Source organism: Arvicola amphibius, chromosome 2 (genome assembly GCF_903992535.2).
Source record: "Arvicola amphibius chromosome 2, mArvAmp1.2, whole genome shotgun sequence".
NCBI classification, from domain to species: Eukaryota; Metazoa; Chordata; class Mammalia; order Rodentia; family Cricetidae; genus Arvicola; species Arvicola amphibius.
Window position 1 is genome coordinate 18,724,884 of NC_052048.2, and position 15,382 is coordinate 18,740,265.

Sequence of the window (15,382 nt, forward strand, 5' to 3'; positions counted from 1 at the left end):
ATTTGCAGTAATAGCAATTTTGAGGACAATTTTATATATTTGGAATATTTTGAATAAACAGGATGTTTTAATATTGCAATGACTTATTAGTATATTTTATATTCTTTCTCTATTTTGTAATAATAATTGTCGTGACCATTAGAGGTATAAATGACCTTAACAGGAATCTTTAAAGACTTCTCACCTCTAGTGGAAATCAGGGTCAGTCCATGTGATTTAGGGTGTTTGGACCTTTAAGGGAGTTTATCAAACTCCACCTATTACCTCCCCACTGTATCATCAGATACAGGTACATTCCTAAAGGTGGACATTTTAACTTTTTCTTTAGAAATCACTCAAGGCAAGGTTTTAATACAGATTTACTTCACTTACTCCCAAGATGAGTGATGAGGAGATCACTTATGCAACTGTGAAATTTCATAAGTCTTCTTCAGGGTTACAGAATGAAGGAAGGTGTGATGAGTCTCAAGGGCCCAAAGAAACTGGGCACAGAGGTAAGTGTTTTAAATGTCTAAATTCACCTATTCTTTATGTTTAGGCGTTGTAATTTTGACATTTCAAAAACTATATCCTATTGACTTCTGTTAAAAACAATAATCCTTTTCCTAGTTGTTAGCTGATAACAAACAGAAAGCCAGACAGACAGGGTAGAACAATGGGAGCCTGAAAGAAAAAAAGTCCTTGAGAATGGAGAAGCAAGAAGTGAATACATTATAAATACATTCTATCAAATTTGAAAAACCCTTAGGAATTCCTTTTTTAATATAGTAAAGAATTCTGAAACCTTTAAAAGTAACTCTCTAGGGTCTGAAGAAACACCAAACTCTCTAGAGAAACAAAATCTTAAAGAAATGTGAAGTATGCTTTAGAAACAGTAATTTCACCCTAAAAGAAGGGGATTTCATCATCTTAAGTATTTCCAACATCTAATGAAGCAAAGCAGCAAAAGTAGTTCATCAGACGAGGGCTCTCCCACAAAGGAGGCTGAAAAGGAAGAGAAGGAGATGAGAGAGGGAAGCGGGGTGTAGGAATGAGTAAACCACACCAAGTTTGTCAAAATGTCAAATAACAATTATTGTGTGTCGTTTTATTCTTTTGGCTTTATGGGGGACCCACCACCCAGCTGCCAAGTAAATCACACATGGAAGCTTATTCTTGTTTATTGATGCCAGGCCTTAGCTTTGCTTGTTTCTTGCAAGATTTTCTTAAATTATCCCAACTATCTTTTGCCTCTGAGGTTTTATCTTTCTCTATTTCTGTATACCTTTATTTCTTTCTTACTCTGTGACTGGCTGGGTGGCTACTTAATGGGCCCCTGATATCCTCCTCTCCTTCTTCTCTTGCCCTCTTTCTCCTTCTATTTATACTCTCTTCCTGCTAGCCTCACCTACCCTTGCTCCTGCCTAGCTATTGGCCATTCATCTCTTTATTAGGGAAGGTGTTTTAGACAGTAACAAAGCTTCACAGAGTTTAAAAAATACAGCATAAACAGAAGTCCCACACCTGAAAATAGTATTTCTCAACATTTTATCTTTTTTCTTTCTAAACAAAAATGAAAAGTTTTAACTTTAACATAAGACTATATACTATAAGAATGATTATAAAATAAATATTGCATTTATAATGTACTGAATTCTAATTCATTTGTGTCTGGTAAATTTAAAGAAAATACTCTATAATATATCCTATTTTAGTATATCCAAAATTTTATACCTAACTTCCTTGCTATCATATCTAAGAAAAACTGCAACTATAACTATCTCATTTTCAACTCCATAAAAGACACCAGAAGGATATATTATTTAAATAAACAAAAAGTGCATTGCAAATAACTTATAAAAACTCTAGAAATTACTGATGTGGTATTTCCCTCCGTATTCTGTGAATACCATTGATTAATAAAGAATCTATTTGGCCAATGGCTTAGTATAACAGAGTTAGGTAAGAAAAACTAGGTTGAATGCTGGGAGAAAGAGGGCAGACAGAGTCAAAGGGAGAAGCCATGGAGCCCCCTCTGGAGACAGACATGTTGAAACTTTGCTGGTAGGCTACGACCTCGTGGTGATGCACAGATTAATGGAGATGGGTTAAATTAAGATGGAAGAGTTAGCAAATAAGAAGTTAGAGCAGTGATTTAAATAATATAGTTTCTGTGTGATTATTTTGGGAGTCTAGGTGGCCAAGAAATGAGCAGGCGGCCTCCTTACAACAAATGACAGAGACATCTGACTGCCTGAAAAGTCACCCAAAATTCCTTTGTAACTTTGGGGCATATATCTTCAGCCTACAGGCTTATAGTATCTGGCAGACTTTTCAATGAAGCAGGAAATTTGTCACTCCTATATTGGTTGTTTGTCAGACACTTTGCTCTGTATCTTGCAGAATTTCTGGCAGTTTCTTCTGTGAAGCAGGAGGCCTGAAGAATCATTATGTGTTTTTCAGTACCGCAAAGTTTAGTAGTCCCTTTCCTGTGGGTCCTGCATGTCCAGTTTATACAGTATATTGTCAAGCAGTCAAGGCAAGCAGAGTTTTTTTTTTTTTTTTTTTTTTTTTTTTTTTTTTTTTTTTTTTTTTTGCTTAGCGTCTAACATTGCCACATTGAAAGCAAACTTCATAAGGAGTTTCTTCAATGCCCATCATCTCTGAAATAAAGTGGTGCTGACAGGAGCAGATGTGTCTCATTGTCATGAATAATGAAAATACCTTCATTAGCAAAACATTTTAAATGCCATATTCTGTAGGTTTTTGAATGGCTTGAAGACTTTCAATCTAAAATATAACTTCATATGATCTGGAAAACATATCTAGAATATCTACAAATTTAATTGTTATAGATGAGTACTGACCTGTGTTTCTTCATTGTCCTGTATGGTTCAGAATAATAGCTTTCAAAAACTAGAATTTTACCTTACATTTTAAATTGAACTGCATAGATACAATACCTTAAACAAGAGCAAAAACATATATAAAATATGTTGTAACAAAAATAACCTTAAACTGGTATCAATATCCAAAAATCCTTTAAAACACAGGTAAAAACATATATACAGTATAGCGAAATTGACTTTGAATTTGTATCCATACACTAAGATCCATGCCAATGCAAAGTATCTGAGATTAATAGTTATCTTTTTATCCTATATTCCTATATTCCCTTAAATTTGAAACAATCTGTGACTCACAAAGTAATCAAAGACCACCCACACCCCCTTTTTCCTTAGAATATATATGTTGCATTCTTTAGACTGCTTCCTGTTGAATATGGGCAAAGTATTTTTAGGATCCCAGAGAGAAAATTTGAGATAATAGCCAAGTTGAAAAAATCAGTTATAGCATTTTTTGATAGATATAACCTGTCAAGTTTCAGGAAGTCTGCCCTGATCAAACCAGATCCAAGTCAGCCAGAAACAAATCCACAGCCTTTGTTTTCCTATGGAAACAAAGCAAAGCAATTTCTCTAAAGTGTTTTTGATTTTTATTTGACAAACACATTTTTTGACTTAAAAGTTAGGCATTTTTAAAGTATATAGGCTGCTTTATTTCTACAGTCCTTCTTTCAATTCCAGGTCTCTTAGCAGCTGTCCTTTGCTTTTTAGTAATCAAAAATTTAAAATCAACACAATAACATATAGGATCCAGATTCCCTGTGTGTTTCCCATCTTTATGTGATTTCTTTTACATTACTTTTACTGTCTCTTTAAAGGCTTTCCTTTATGATTTTTATTCTATTTCTTTCTATGACTGTCTATACCCTCTCTCTCTCTCTCTCTCTCTCTCTGTCTCTCTCTCTCTCTTCCTTTCACCCACACACATTGTAAAACATATTGGAACCAGTTTAGAGCTATTTTTCATCTGGACCTCTTTTACTGCATATCTCTAGTCTTTTGAAACAGCACTAACAACTTTACACTGCTAAGCTACCCCTAGTCTCTGCATGCTCCAGCAGCTGGCTCCGCCCACTCTTGGGTCAGGTCATGAAAGCCAAGCCAATGCTTATGGCCAAGTTGGAAGTGTATGACCAGGAACTGCATACAATATTCCTAGAGCTCTAGAATGCTGATGCTTATACTACGATAGGCATTTTTATTTTTTTATTCTAATTAACATATTTTGTGCTCAATGGCTTGCCAGCAGGTATATACTCTTAAAGGAGCTTTATACTTTTTTTCAGCTTTCTCAGACTTTAGATGGATATTCAAGCCCCATGTTGGATGTCAAAAATATTGTCTGATGTTCTATTCTTTTTGCTTTTTTGGGGGGATCGACCACCAAGTTTCCAAGTAAATCACACACAAAAGCTTATTCTTAATAATGAATGCCCTGCCTTAGCTTGGCTTGTTTTTTTTTTTTGCCAGATTTTCTTAAATTATCCTGACTACCTTTTGCCTCTGGGCTTTTATCTTTCTCTATTTTTGTATACCTTTCTTTCCTTCTTACTTTATGACTGGCTGGGTCCTTGATGTCCTCCTCTCCTCTTGCCCCTCTTTCTCCTTCTATTTATACTCTCTGGCTGCTAGTCCTGAATTGGCCAATCAGCTTTATAACTTTAGAGACCTATGTGTGATTTTGTTTGGGGCTAAACAGTTGTGGGAACCGGGCAGAACAGAAACCCAAACAGGCCCCTCATGTTACACTGTCCTTACTCCTGCCTAGCTAGTGGTCATTCATCTCTTATTAGGACCATTAGATGCTTTAGACAGGTACAATAACATGGCTTCACAGAGTTAAACAAATGTAGTGTAAATAAAAGTCACACACCTGAAAATAATATTCCCCAACAAATAATAATTTTGTTAATTAAAACTTTCTATGTTTTATTGTGCTCACTCTCCCTACGCTGTAATAAGTGAGCTCCAAGCTGAGAACTTTAACTTCTTTGTCTATGTGGTAGTTGGATACTTGACTATCAGATTCCCAACACCTCAGGTTCACAAAAAAGTTTTGTATTGTCTAGAGAAAAATAGAATTTATGGAAAAAAAGAGAAAGTTGACTTTAGGTCCCTTTAAGGATGAGCTTGTATACAGGTCAGCTCTAGAACTGCCATGGTTTCCTACAGTTCTCTAGAACATCAACCACACTTCTCTTCCTCCTCATCTTCAGTTATGCTCCCTTGGTTGACTGTTCACTTCAGTTTGGTATTTCTTACTTGGACTGTGTCTATGCCTCTAGTGCTTTCTGAAGGATGCACTTTTGATCCTGTAGAACTGGGTGTGGAGCATATGCCTGTCTTCTAGCTACTTCTAGGCTGAGTAGGGAGGATTGAAAATTCAAGGCCAAAGGTGAAAAAAATTAAAATGCTGTGAAATGTTCTTATGTAGGATTTCTGTAGAGGGTGGATTTTAGGTAGAAATCTACAAATTTAAAAGTGCATTTTTATACAGTTTATATAATGGACTTCTGTAAATTTTTAAAAGACTAATGCCCCCTTGTTTCCATGCTATGCAAAATTATAATTAATATTGTGTGACATGAATTCTGATTGGTCTTAATAATAAAAACCCAGAGTCAGATATTATGGGGGGTCAAAGCTGAAAGAGCAGAGAAGCAGAGCAGTGAGCCACTAGTGTTTTTACCTGTATTAAATTCTTAGCTGAGCAGAGTGAGCTCCTTTCTCCATCCCTCCTTATCACTTCCTCTCTCTGCCCAGTCATATCACTTCCTGTCTGTCTGTAAAAACCTCCAGAGCTCTATGCTTAACTAATGGCTAGCTCCTTTCTCTGATCTTCAGGCAAGCTTTATTTGTTAGAGCACAAACAAAATACCACCACAGTAGTGGAATGTGCTTTTTGCATGATGATGATTTTCTTGTTTTGTTTTTGTTGATTTAAGAGTGTTCAGTTCCCTGGCACCTCATTGCAATAGCTCTTGGAATCTTTTGTTCCATTCTTCTGGTGGCTGTCACAGTGTTGGTGATACACAGTGAGTAACTGATAAACATCTTTGCTTTTCTGCCTAAGTAATAACTTCAAATGCTAATGCCAGTAATATAGTCTGTCCATTGTCCTGGCTGTAGTAAAAGGATTTGACAGGTAGTTCTGGACTTTTTATGTTTTCTTCTTGGCACTACAATTTCCTGTTGAGAACTGCTTTGTTCTGTCTTATTGATGGCCATTTCCTTCTTGGAACTTAATGATAGTCCCCCTTTTGAGCCCAGGCAATTATGAATCTTAGGTAAACATTCTGTTAGAAACAGCTGTACAAAAGATGACTTTTTCAGTTTTTTTCGTTGGTGTATATTGAAGACATGGTAGTATAAAAAGACTGAATGTATACAGAGATGTTAAAGCTACAACCCTATTGGATTCCTTTATATCTTTGTAGGAAATCACTCCCAGGCTATGCTAAAGCATAACTACATATCTGAATATTATGTTTTCCATCTGGTCTTTTGAGAATGGTGCAATTTTTCATGTTTCTTAATTTAGATTTTTCAGGGTATATTTGCTGAATATTTTACTTGGGTATTTATAAGTTTTGGTCTGTGAATAAAGCGAAGTAATTAGAAGATAGGCTACTTCCTTCATAAATTTTTCAGTTGTATCATATGCTTCATATAAGTTGTAGATAGAGAGAAATTTGTGTTTCCACTTCTATAGGGAGTTAATTGAAGTGTTCTTTCTAAATGCAAAAATGGCAATTAAAGTAGTGATATGTGTTGGATGTTTATATGGGCTTTCTCTTTTATTAAGTTTCAATATTTACACATTATGAGCATTTTTGGTGTTATATATCTGCTATAAATTTTAGTTTTTCAGTGCAGACAAGAGAAACAAGAACAGGAGAAAAACCTAAACAACCTCTACCAAGAGTACAGCACACTGAAAAATGACAGATTTTTAAAGGAACAAATGCTGAGAAATAAGTCTGTAGAGAATGATGTTCTCAAAAATCGTCTAGACTTCATCAACAGAGAATGGAACAGATGCTATGGGGAAACTAAGATTGTTTTAGATCGCTCAGAATCCTCAGGTATGGAGGGGATCTTGAATTAAGAATTGCATTATTTTGTATTATTTATTCTTCAGAAACTTTGAAGTTCAATTAACAGGTTAAAATGGGGTTTTCTTACTCCATGTAGGGGCACAGAAACCCAGAAATCCATGTTTAAATTAGGAGAGTCTTATAGTTTCTAGTGTTCAGTAGCCATTTTGGCTTCCAATATCTACAGGGGAAAGGAGATCAATTCAGCCCCATGAGAATTCTTGTTATTCTGGTACATGAGTAAATCCAAGTCTCCAATTTGATGGTGAGAGAAAATGGAACTTTTCAGTAATAGTCTATTTGACAAATACTTAGGCTAAGCACTCCAGATTTACATGCGATCATAAAAGTATGTGTATGTATGTTTTCCTTATGTCTTGGTTTCAAATAGATGGCCTGTTTGTGACCAAGGTATAGTTCCTATATTATACAAGGGACCTTCACCATGATGTCCACATTCCACTCATGAATCCCAATTAATGACACTGTTAATAATGCCAAAAAGTTGAAATATCAAGTGTTACATGGAACCTTTCTTACTTTGCATTTTGACTAATTATCATTAATTGACACTTTGTCAATCATTATTTAGTATTTGTATAAGATTTAGAGTTTTCAAAGAGATTTTACATATGATCTCAGTGTTGTGATAGTAGGAGTTGACAGTCTTCATTAAGCAAGGTCTAATATTATTTTTAAAACTGATAGATTATAAAGTGTGTGAGAGGAAAAGAAAAAGGAAATTATCCAAAAAGAATCTTTGAAGTATCCCAGACTCATTAAATATACTTTGTGTTATTAGTTTAGAATATAATAATTGTCATCATTAAGTGATAGCACAATGCTGTAATGCTTGTGCTTAGGAGGCTGAGGCAAGAGGATTATAAATTTGAGGAGAGTTTAGGCAGCCCAGCAAATTCCATGCCTGCCTGAACTACACAATGATACTTCTTCACAGAAAAACAAAGGTTGGAGACAAACTTCATCGATAGACTATGGCCATCCCCAACACCTCAACATGCAAAAATAATCATACTGAGTTGTTGATGCTTCAAACTGCATGCATTTTATTGTATGTAACCTGACACATCTGGACATGTGGGCATACCCTTGGAGGCATTCTACAATCAAAAGAACTGATTGTCCAGGCAGTGGTGGCGCACGCCTTTAATCCCGGCACTCAGGAGGCAGAGGCAGGCAAACTCTGTGAGTTTGAGGCCAGCCTGGTCTACAAGAGATAGTTCCAGGATAGACTCCAAAGCTACAGAGAAATCCTTTCTTGAAAAACAAGCAAACAAAAAACAAAAAAGAGAGAGAACAGACTGTTACCTTGAAAAAATATCTTCATGTGTCTCAAGGAAAGAGCATTTAAGAGATCATAGTACTGTAGTGTGTGGACACTGTGGGTACCGTGTGTTACTACAGATCTAGAATTCTATCATCTGTGTAACTGCCAATGAACAGCAAGTACTCATTTCCCTGCCTTCCAGCTTCTGTGATTTTACAAAAATTTGCTTCATAGATCTGGGTTTCATTAGAAATCTCTTCTGCGTAGAATTATAAGGTATGGTCCTGCACCTGGTTTGGTTCAGTTTGCATCCTACCTTGAATTCATCCCGGCTTCTCTGAGGGACTTTCTTGCATACTTCTGAGAAAGGGAGTATATTGCAAAGACCCCACTCTCTCTTTAGTAGAGACTCTCATAATAGATGCTGTGTATTGACACTAAGTGAACAGCAGACAGGAATAGTCTGGGAGACTCTTACTGCAAGCTGGTCACATTGGTCAGGCTCTCTCTTTTGGGTGCTTGGATGTAAGACATGGTTTTATTATGTAGCCTATGATGAGTTGGAATTCAGTGTATATCCCAGACTGTTCTGGAATTCACTACTCAGCCTAGGATGGCCTCACACTGGTGGTGTTCCTCCTGACTCTGTGGAGTGCTGGGGTTTTAGCTATAAAACACGTCTGGAACCTTTAAAGGCTAAATAGTATCCATTGAGTGTGTTCTATCTTTTCTCTACTTCATCATCAAGAAAGAACACTAAAGTTTTCTTATCTCTACTGTGATAAACACTGCTGCATAGAACATCAGTGTGCAAGGGTCTCTCAGCATTCTAGAATCTCAATATTTGAGAGCTGTAAGTTATATAGACTTAATAAAACATTGTTTTGATTACAAAGTATAAGAAAATAAGAATTTTAACCATTCACCTTCTCAGTTGTAGGCAAAAATGTTGAAGGAAACTGGTTCTGCTGTGGCATAAAATGTTATTATTTCATCATGACCAGTAAACGCTGGAATGGATGTAAACAGACCTGTGAGAACTGCCATTTATCCCTTTTGAAGATAGATGATGCTGATGAACTGGTACCATAGACTCTTACATGTTTTTTTTATTCTTAGATTCCTCCTCTAACCCTTGAATAGTGAGATATGAGCCAAGGCAGGCATTCTGAAGAATAGAGTCCCTTTAGGGGTTGGTTATATGTAGTTTACCTGTAATGGGAGCTAAATCCATGCAGTAAAAATTTCCCAGTTCATTTCTTTTTGCTTCCCATTTAGTGTCGGTACACAGGGTCTATTATGAGGATACTCATTACTAAACAGACAGTTGTCTTTGCAATCTCCCTTTCTTAGAAGTTTGCAAGAGTGTCATTCACAGAAGCACATTTCCCCTGGTGAAGTTTAACCATTTGGTATAGTATATCCTGTGATACCATTGAAGGCATTCCACAATTAAGAGAACTGATTGGCCAGGTGGTGGTGGCACACACCTTTAATCCTGGCACTCAGGAGGCAGAAGCAGACAGATCTCTAGGAGTCTGAGTTTTTTATTGCCATAGAGTGCAAACTAAATCCTCAGAGGCAGTTGCCAGGACTTGCTCTTTGGAATCCAAAAAGGAGGCTGAGTTGAGTGACTGGGTAATAATGGAAAATAATTGATCTCTGGACCATTCTTCAAAATGGTAATGGCAAGAGAACTGTGCAACTAAGCAGTTATACCAGATAATCTATGTGATTTTCACTGAATCTCTCCACAATATTTACTTCATAGTATTCTTTATATAAAGATGTCTATCTTTAGAAACAAGTATTTAAAAGAAATAAAGTGGTCAAGATACTGCCATTGTTTGATTACATTTATTGCTGAAGAAATGTCTCCAAATATGTAGATTATATTTTTCTAGGGGAATGCTTGCAGGATCAGTTTGAAATCTTATGTCACTTAGAACATAGTACAAAATTTATATATGAATTTAATACATATTTTAAAAATTACAGCATAAAATAATAATGTTAACTAATGATACAATTTTTTATTAGATACAGCAAATATAGTTAAATTTAAGCATGTATTCTAAAATATATTCTGAAATTTAATGAGCTATCATGCTACTTGGATGTGGCATACTGGACACATAAAATACTTCCTAATATCTCTCCCTTTATTCTTCAAGTTTTATCATTTTTAGATCTGAACTACAGAATGACTTTTTCTCTGGAGCATGGAACTTAGAAGCACAGATTTTTCACACAGGATGTTTTTATCTTAATGAATCGGCTTTGAAGACAGGAGGCCACTTGTGATGAACACTTCCCACATGAGTCTGTAGTCTTTTGGAAAAATTATTTGAATAATTTTATCAAATGCCAGAAGCTGTTTAATGAGCCAATGTGCAGTTATACTTGGGGTCTTGATGCAGGAAGATTGAGAGTTGAAGGACAGCCTTGGTTATACCTGTGATTTGTCTAAGAAACACAGTCACAAATCATTTAATAAATTGAGTATCACTTGATTCCTGAGGTTTTTATATTAAATAATTTATGAAAGTGACATCTGTTTTTGACATAAATGAGCTGCTAGTGGAAAATCACTTTAGAATATGAACATGGAGAAACTGAGGTGCAGAAGAACAGGATAGCAGAAAACCAATGTAGGAATAACTGGGAATTATTCTGGTACTTTTTTCTCACCAAAGAGACAGAAATTTTATAGTAAGATGTGCTGTTTTCTTTACAGACATTCCTAAAGTCCCAACTAAATCAGAACAGATACTGGATTGGATTAAAATATGATGTAAAGAAATGGAAATGGCAATGGATTGATGGAGGCCAATCTAAACTGTAAGTTTCTTGAGCCCTCATGATCTAACACTGGTACACAGTTGGGAGGATTGTGTGCAAAGGCTTTTCTTTAATTTCACATCACTTTTCTCATTTTCAATGGATTTCACGGGTAAGAACAAGATGCATAAGGCTGTGTCTGAGCAAGTGTTAGATAAGAAAGACAAATGGTCTAGAATTTGACTGCTACTGAACACAGCTCAGGATTGTGTTCTAGATGCACAGGGCACAAGCAAATCAACAGCTTAAGAAGATGTGAATTGACTGGATCATCCTGACAGATACAATAAGTATGACTATCTCAGACATTAACTTGACATTTTTGGAGGTACTTATATAAATATTTGAATTTATAAATATAAAAACATGAATATATATATATATATATGTTCATGTATATATCTCCTTTCCATTTCAAAGTGTTGTAGTATATAAAAACTAAGGTTCTTGCACATATCTGAAGTGGTATAAAATTGTTTATTGATTTTCTTTATTAATTATATTTTTCCTAGAAAACCCTTGGAAAGGTGTGTGCGTTGTAGTGGCACATGCTTTTAATCCCAGCACATGTGAGACAGAGGCAGGCCAATCTCTGAGTTCAAAGAGAGTCTGGTATGCTGAGTGAGTTCCAGGACAAGCAAGGCTGCACATAGGAACACTGTCTTAAAAATACCACCACCTCCTCCACTAATAAATAAATAAATAAATAAAGGAAGAAAGAAAAAAATAAGACAAAGAAAATCTCATACATAAATATATGGAAATATGATCATATTCACTGCCTACATGCCCTCTCAAATTTCCCTTCTATATGCTCTAACATGTTTTCCTCTAACCCATGATTTCTTAATTGATGCTGTCAATAGGTGCATGTTTGTAGGTCATCTACTCCTGCAAGGATACCTAGCAGTGACCACAATCTCAAGGAAGAATGAATTTCCCATTTCTAACAGTGTCACCTAACAAATATTAATTCACTAAAGGGTAGAGGGCCCCCTCCCTATTTACGCTGGGATTTTGGCTGGCTTGATCTTGTGTAGGTCTCATCTAGGTAACCAGAGCTGCTGCAAATTTGTTAGAGAGATAGCCTTGTCATGTTCAGAAGGCAGCATTTCACAGAAATTTCCCCATCTGCTGCCTCTTACATTCTTTCTACTTCCTTCTCCTTTTTGTTCCCTGAGTCTTGGTGGTGGGTTTTGGGGAAATGGGTTTGTGAAGATGTTCCCTTTAGGTCTGAACATATATTTTCTTCTCATGGGCACGTTGACCACTTCTACTTCTCTGTACTTCCCACTGCAAAAAGAAGCTTCTCTGACTAAAGCTGAGAGCAGTCCAAGTCTAGGCCATGGACATAAATATTAAAAGTGCAATTTGACTACATGCCTACTTAGCAAAATAATTCTAGCAAGTTCCACCCCAAAGACCATGACATCTACAATCATGGGCTTTTATTTAGATTACAATACCAAATATGGCACAGAGACAGACTTTTCTTGTCCCTATTGCCTGCTGCCCAATAATCAACATGGAGACTCAAGATTACTTAGAAATTCTTGCTATAGCTCAAGTTTATTACTAACTAGCTCATACATTCTAAGTTAACACATATTCCTTATTTACTCTCTGCCACATGGCAGTACCTTTAGTAACATGGACAGTCATCCTGCTCCCTCGGCATCTGTTGGCATCACTTCTGACTCCAGCTTTCCTCATCCATTATTCTCAGTTTGGTGTTCCCTCCTAAATTTTTCCTGTTTGGCTGTTGGTCAGTCAGCTTGTTTATTAAATCAGTTATAGTGACATATATTTACACAGCATACGGAAGGACTAGTCACAGCATGTTCCCTTTTCTGTCTAATTAAAATGAAGGTTTTAACTTGAACATAGTAAAATTATATACAACAAAAGCAGTTATCAAGTAAGAATTACAGTTATAATATCCAGTCTATTTTCTTTTGGCAAAAGTAGAAAAAATACTCTAATATCTATCTTGGTGAAGGTACCAGCAAGAGCCACATTTACTGCCCCAGGTCTGGGGAGCTTCTGGGTCCATGCTGTCACCAAGTAGAGCACTGCACACTGCTCATGAACCCTTTTAAATGTTTATTACCAGAAATTTTAAAAAGAGTCATGCCCATTTTTGCCATTACTGCTGAGTCAGGAAACAGCCTCTTAGAGGAGCCTTGCCTCTGATTAACAGTAGCAAACAGAACCTATAAGAATGGGCAGTTACCAAGATGCCACACATGGCTTCATTTTTATGTGTTTAGAATCCTTTTTAAAGCTTTTCCAGGGTTTATGTGGATGTATGTGGTGCCACGTTTGGCATCATTTTTTTAGGGGGAGTTTTCCAGTTCCTGCTGCCTGCTTCCAAATAACTAATAAATAGACTTAATATTGCTCATAAATGCTTGGCCAATGACTCAGGCTTATTAATAACTAGCTCTTATATCATAAGTTAACCCATATTCCCTTATTTAGTCTCTGCCACATGGCAGTACTTCTATTACTATGGCACATTAATCCTGTGCCCTCTGTATCTTCTAGTGCCCATTCTGACTCTGTCCTTCCTCTTTCCATTATTCTTACTTTAGCTTTACTGCATAACTTTATCCTGTCTGCCAATTGGCCAGTCAGCTTGTTTATTAGACCAATCATAGAGACATATATTCACACAATATAGAGAAGACATTATTCCACAGCAATGGCATTCCTTATGTGGTAAAGAGCTCAATTCCAATGAAAAAACAGTCATTCTATAACTGTTGTGGGATATTTTCATTGCACTCTGATAATTCTGAGACTGACAATAAAGTTTACTTTGAATCAGAGGGTGGAGCTAGCTATTAGCTGACCAAAATTAGCCATAGATGTTTTGGAGAACTGAGAATATATAGGGATATACATGAAGTGGTAGAAAGGGGTTTAGAAAGATTTTTTTTTTTGGGAAGGAGATAGAGAAATGAAGTCACTTGTCACTTTTCTTCTGCTTCTCGGATCATCCATGTCCTTACACTTGTATCTGACTTGAGTTTTTATTGATAAAGAGTAATCAGATAAATACTTCATATAACAATGGTACCACTGGGCACATCTTGCCAAGCAGGTCAGTATTGTGGCATGCAGAGTCTAATGCTAGGTAAGACTCTTCTAATCTTTTATCCCCCAGCAGCCTGTAAAGCCTCTTCTGACCCTTTGAAAGCTAACCAAAGCAAAGATATTTCCTGATTGGCTTGACATTGATTTCTCTATATCCTAACATCAAGTGTATGGTGTCTTCAGCAATAGGGTCTTACCATGTAGTTATGGGAGGTAACAACGTGGTAAGGGCAGTGACAGTAGCCTGTGCTGATTTGGACCCCTATGGTCTCTCTGACCAGTAATTCCTTTGGGGATATCCCCTGTCTTGCACTTTGATTTTCATTTAATAACTCATTCTTTATGTGGTTCTAACTCTTTTTTTAATTGATGATTTGAATTTTTAGTTATATTTTTCCATAGAATATATTTTGATCAGGTTTCCTACTGTTAAATCCTCCCATGTCTTCCCCACCTTTCTACCCATGTTAACTTCATGTTCCTTGAACATTCACTGTCCACAAATCAAAAAAAGTGAAAAATCAAACAAAATACCTAATAAGAGAAAAATACTAAAAAAAAAAAAAAAAAAAAAAACAAGTAAGAAACTAACTCCAAACCACGAAGAAAACACAAAGTCTATTTTGTGTTGGTCAACTGTGTGCTTGCTATCTAGTGGGTTTTCCTAAGGTCTTTTCATGAGTCTTTTGGAGAATCAACTCTTTATCCTTTCTGGTTTCTTACCCTGCAGTACTCATCTTTCAATCCTCAAAATACCCTTCCACTTTCATATTATATATTTATCACTCCTCCTGCTTATTGATGAGTTTAGAAATACTAGATACTGAAATTTCTCCCTACAAATTCTGTTTGTCTTTAAAACTCACTTTAATTTTTTTATTGGTTTTTGTTGTTGTTGTTGTTGTTGTTGTTTTGGAATAGGAATTTATCTCAGCCAGGCTAGGTTTGAACTCCTGATTCTCATGTCTCTATCGTGAAAGTGCTCAGATTAAAGGTAGATATAACTGTTCCTGTATTTTTCTCTTGAAAGATAATCATTCTTATTTTAAATGTGTTAGATGGCAAACCTAGCATCTGAAGTTCTGTGGGTTTAATGTAGCGTTTCTACTGCTTTTGCTCATTATATCATTTTCTTTGTAGTATTTACTGGATTTCTTCTTCTCCAGCAGCAG

The 15,382-nt window shown here is 36.1% G+C and overlaps 1 protein-coding gene across 1 annotated transcript in view; it reads left to right on the forward strand.

Moving 5' to 3' along the window:
• The first annotated feature begins 379 nt into the window (after positions 1 to 379).
• The window catches only part of LOC119807097 (killer cell lectin-like receptor 2), a 37,338-nt gene continuing 22,335 nt past the window's right edge, over positions 380 to 15,382 (forward strand). Inside the window, exons 1-5 of the mRNA XM_038319245.1 lie at positions 380 to 494; positions 5,831 to 5,920; positions 6,749 to 6,970; positions 9,211 to 9,353; positions 11,008 to 11,111. Coding sequence (XP_038175173.1) covers positions 380 to 494; positions 5,831 to 5,920; positions 6,749 to 6,970; positions 9,211 to 9,353; positions 11,008 to 11,111 — 674 coding nt within the window. The remainder of the gene's footprint in view (positions 495 to 5,830; positions 5,921 to 6,748; positions 6,971 to 9,210; positions 9,354 to 11,007; positions 11,112 to 15,382) is intronic.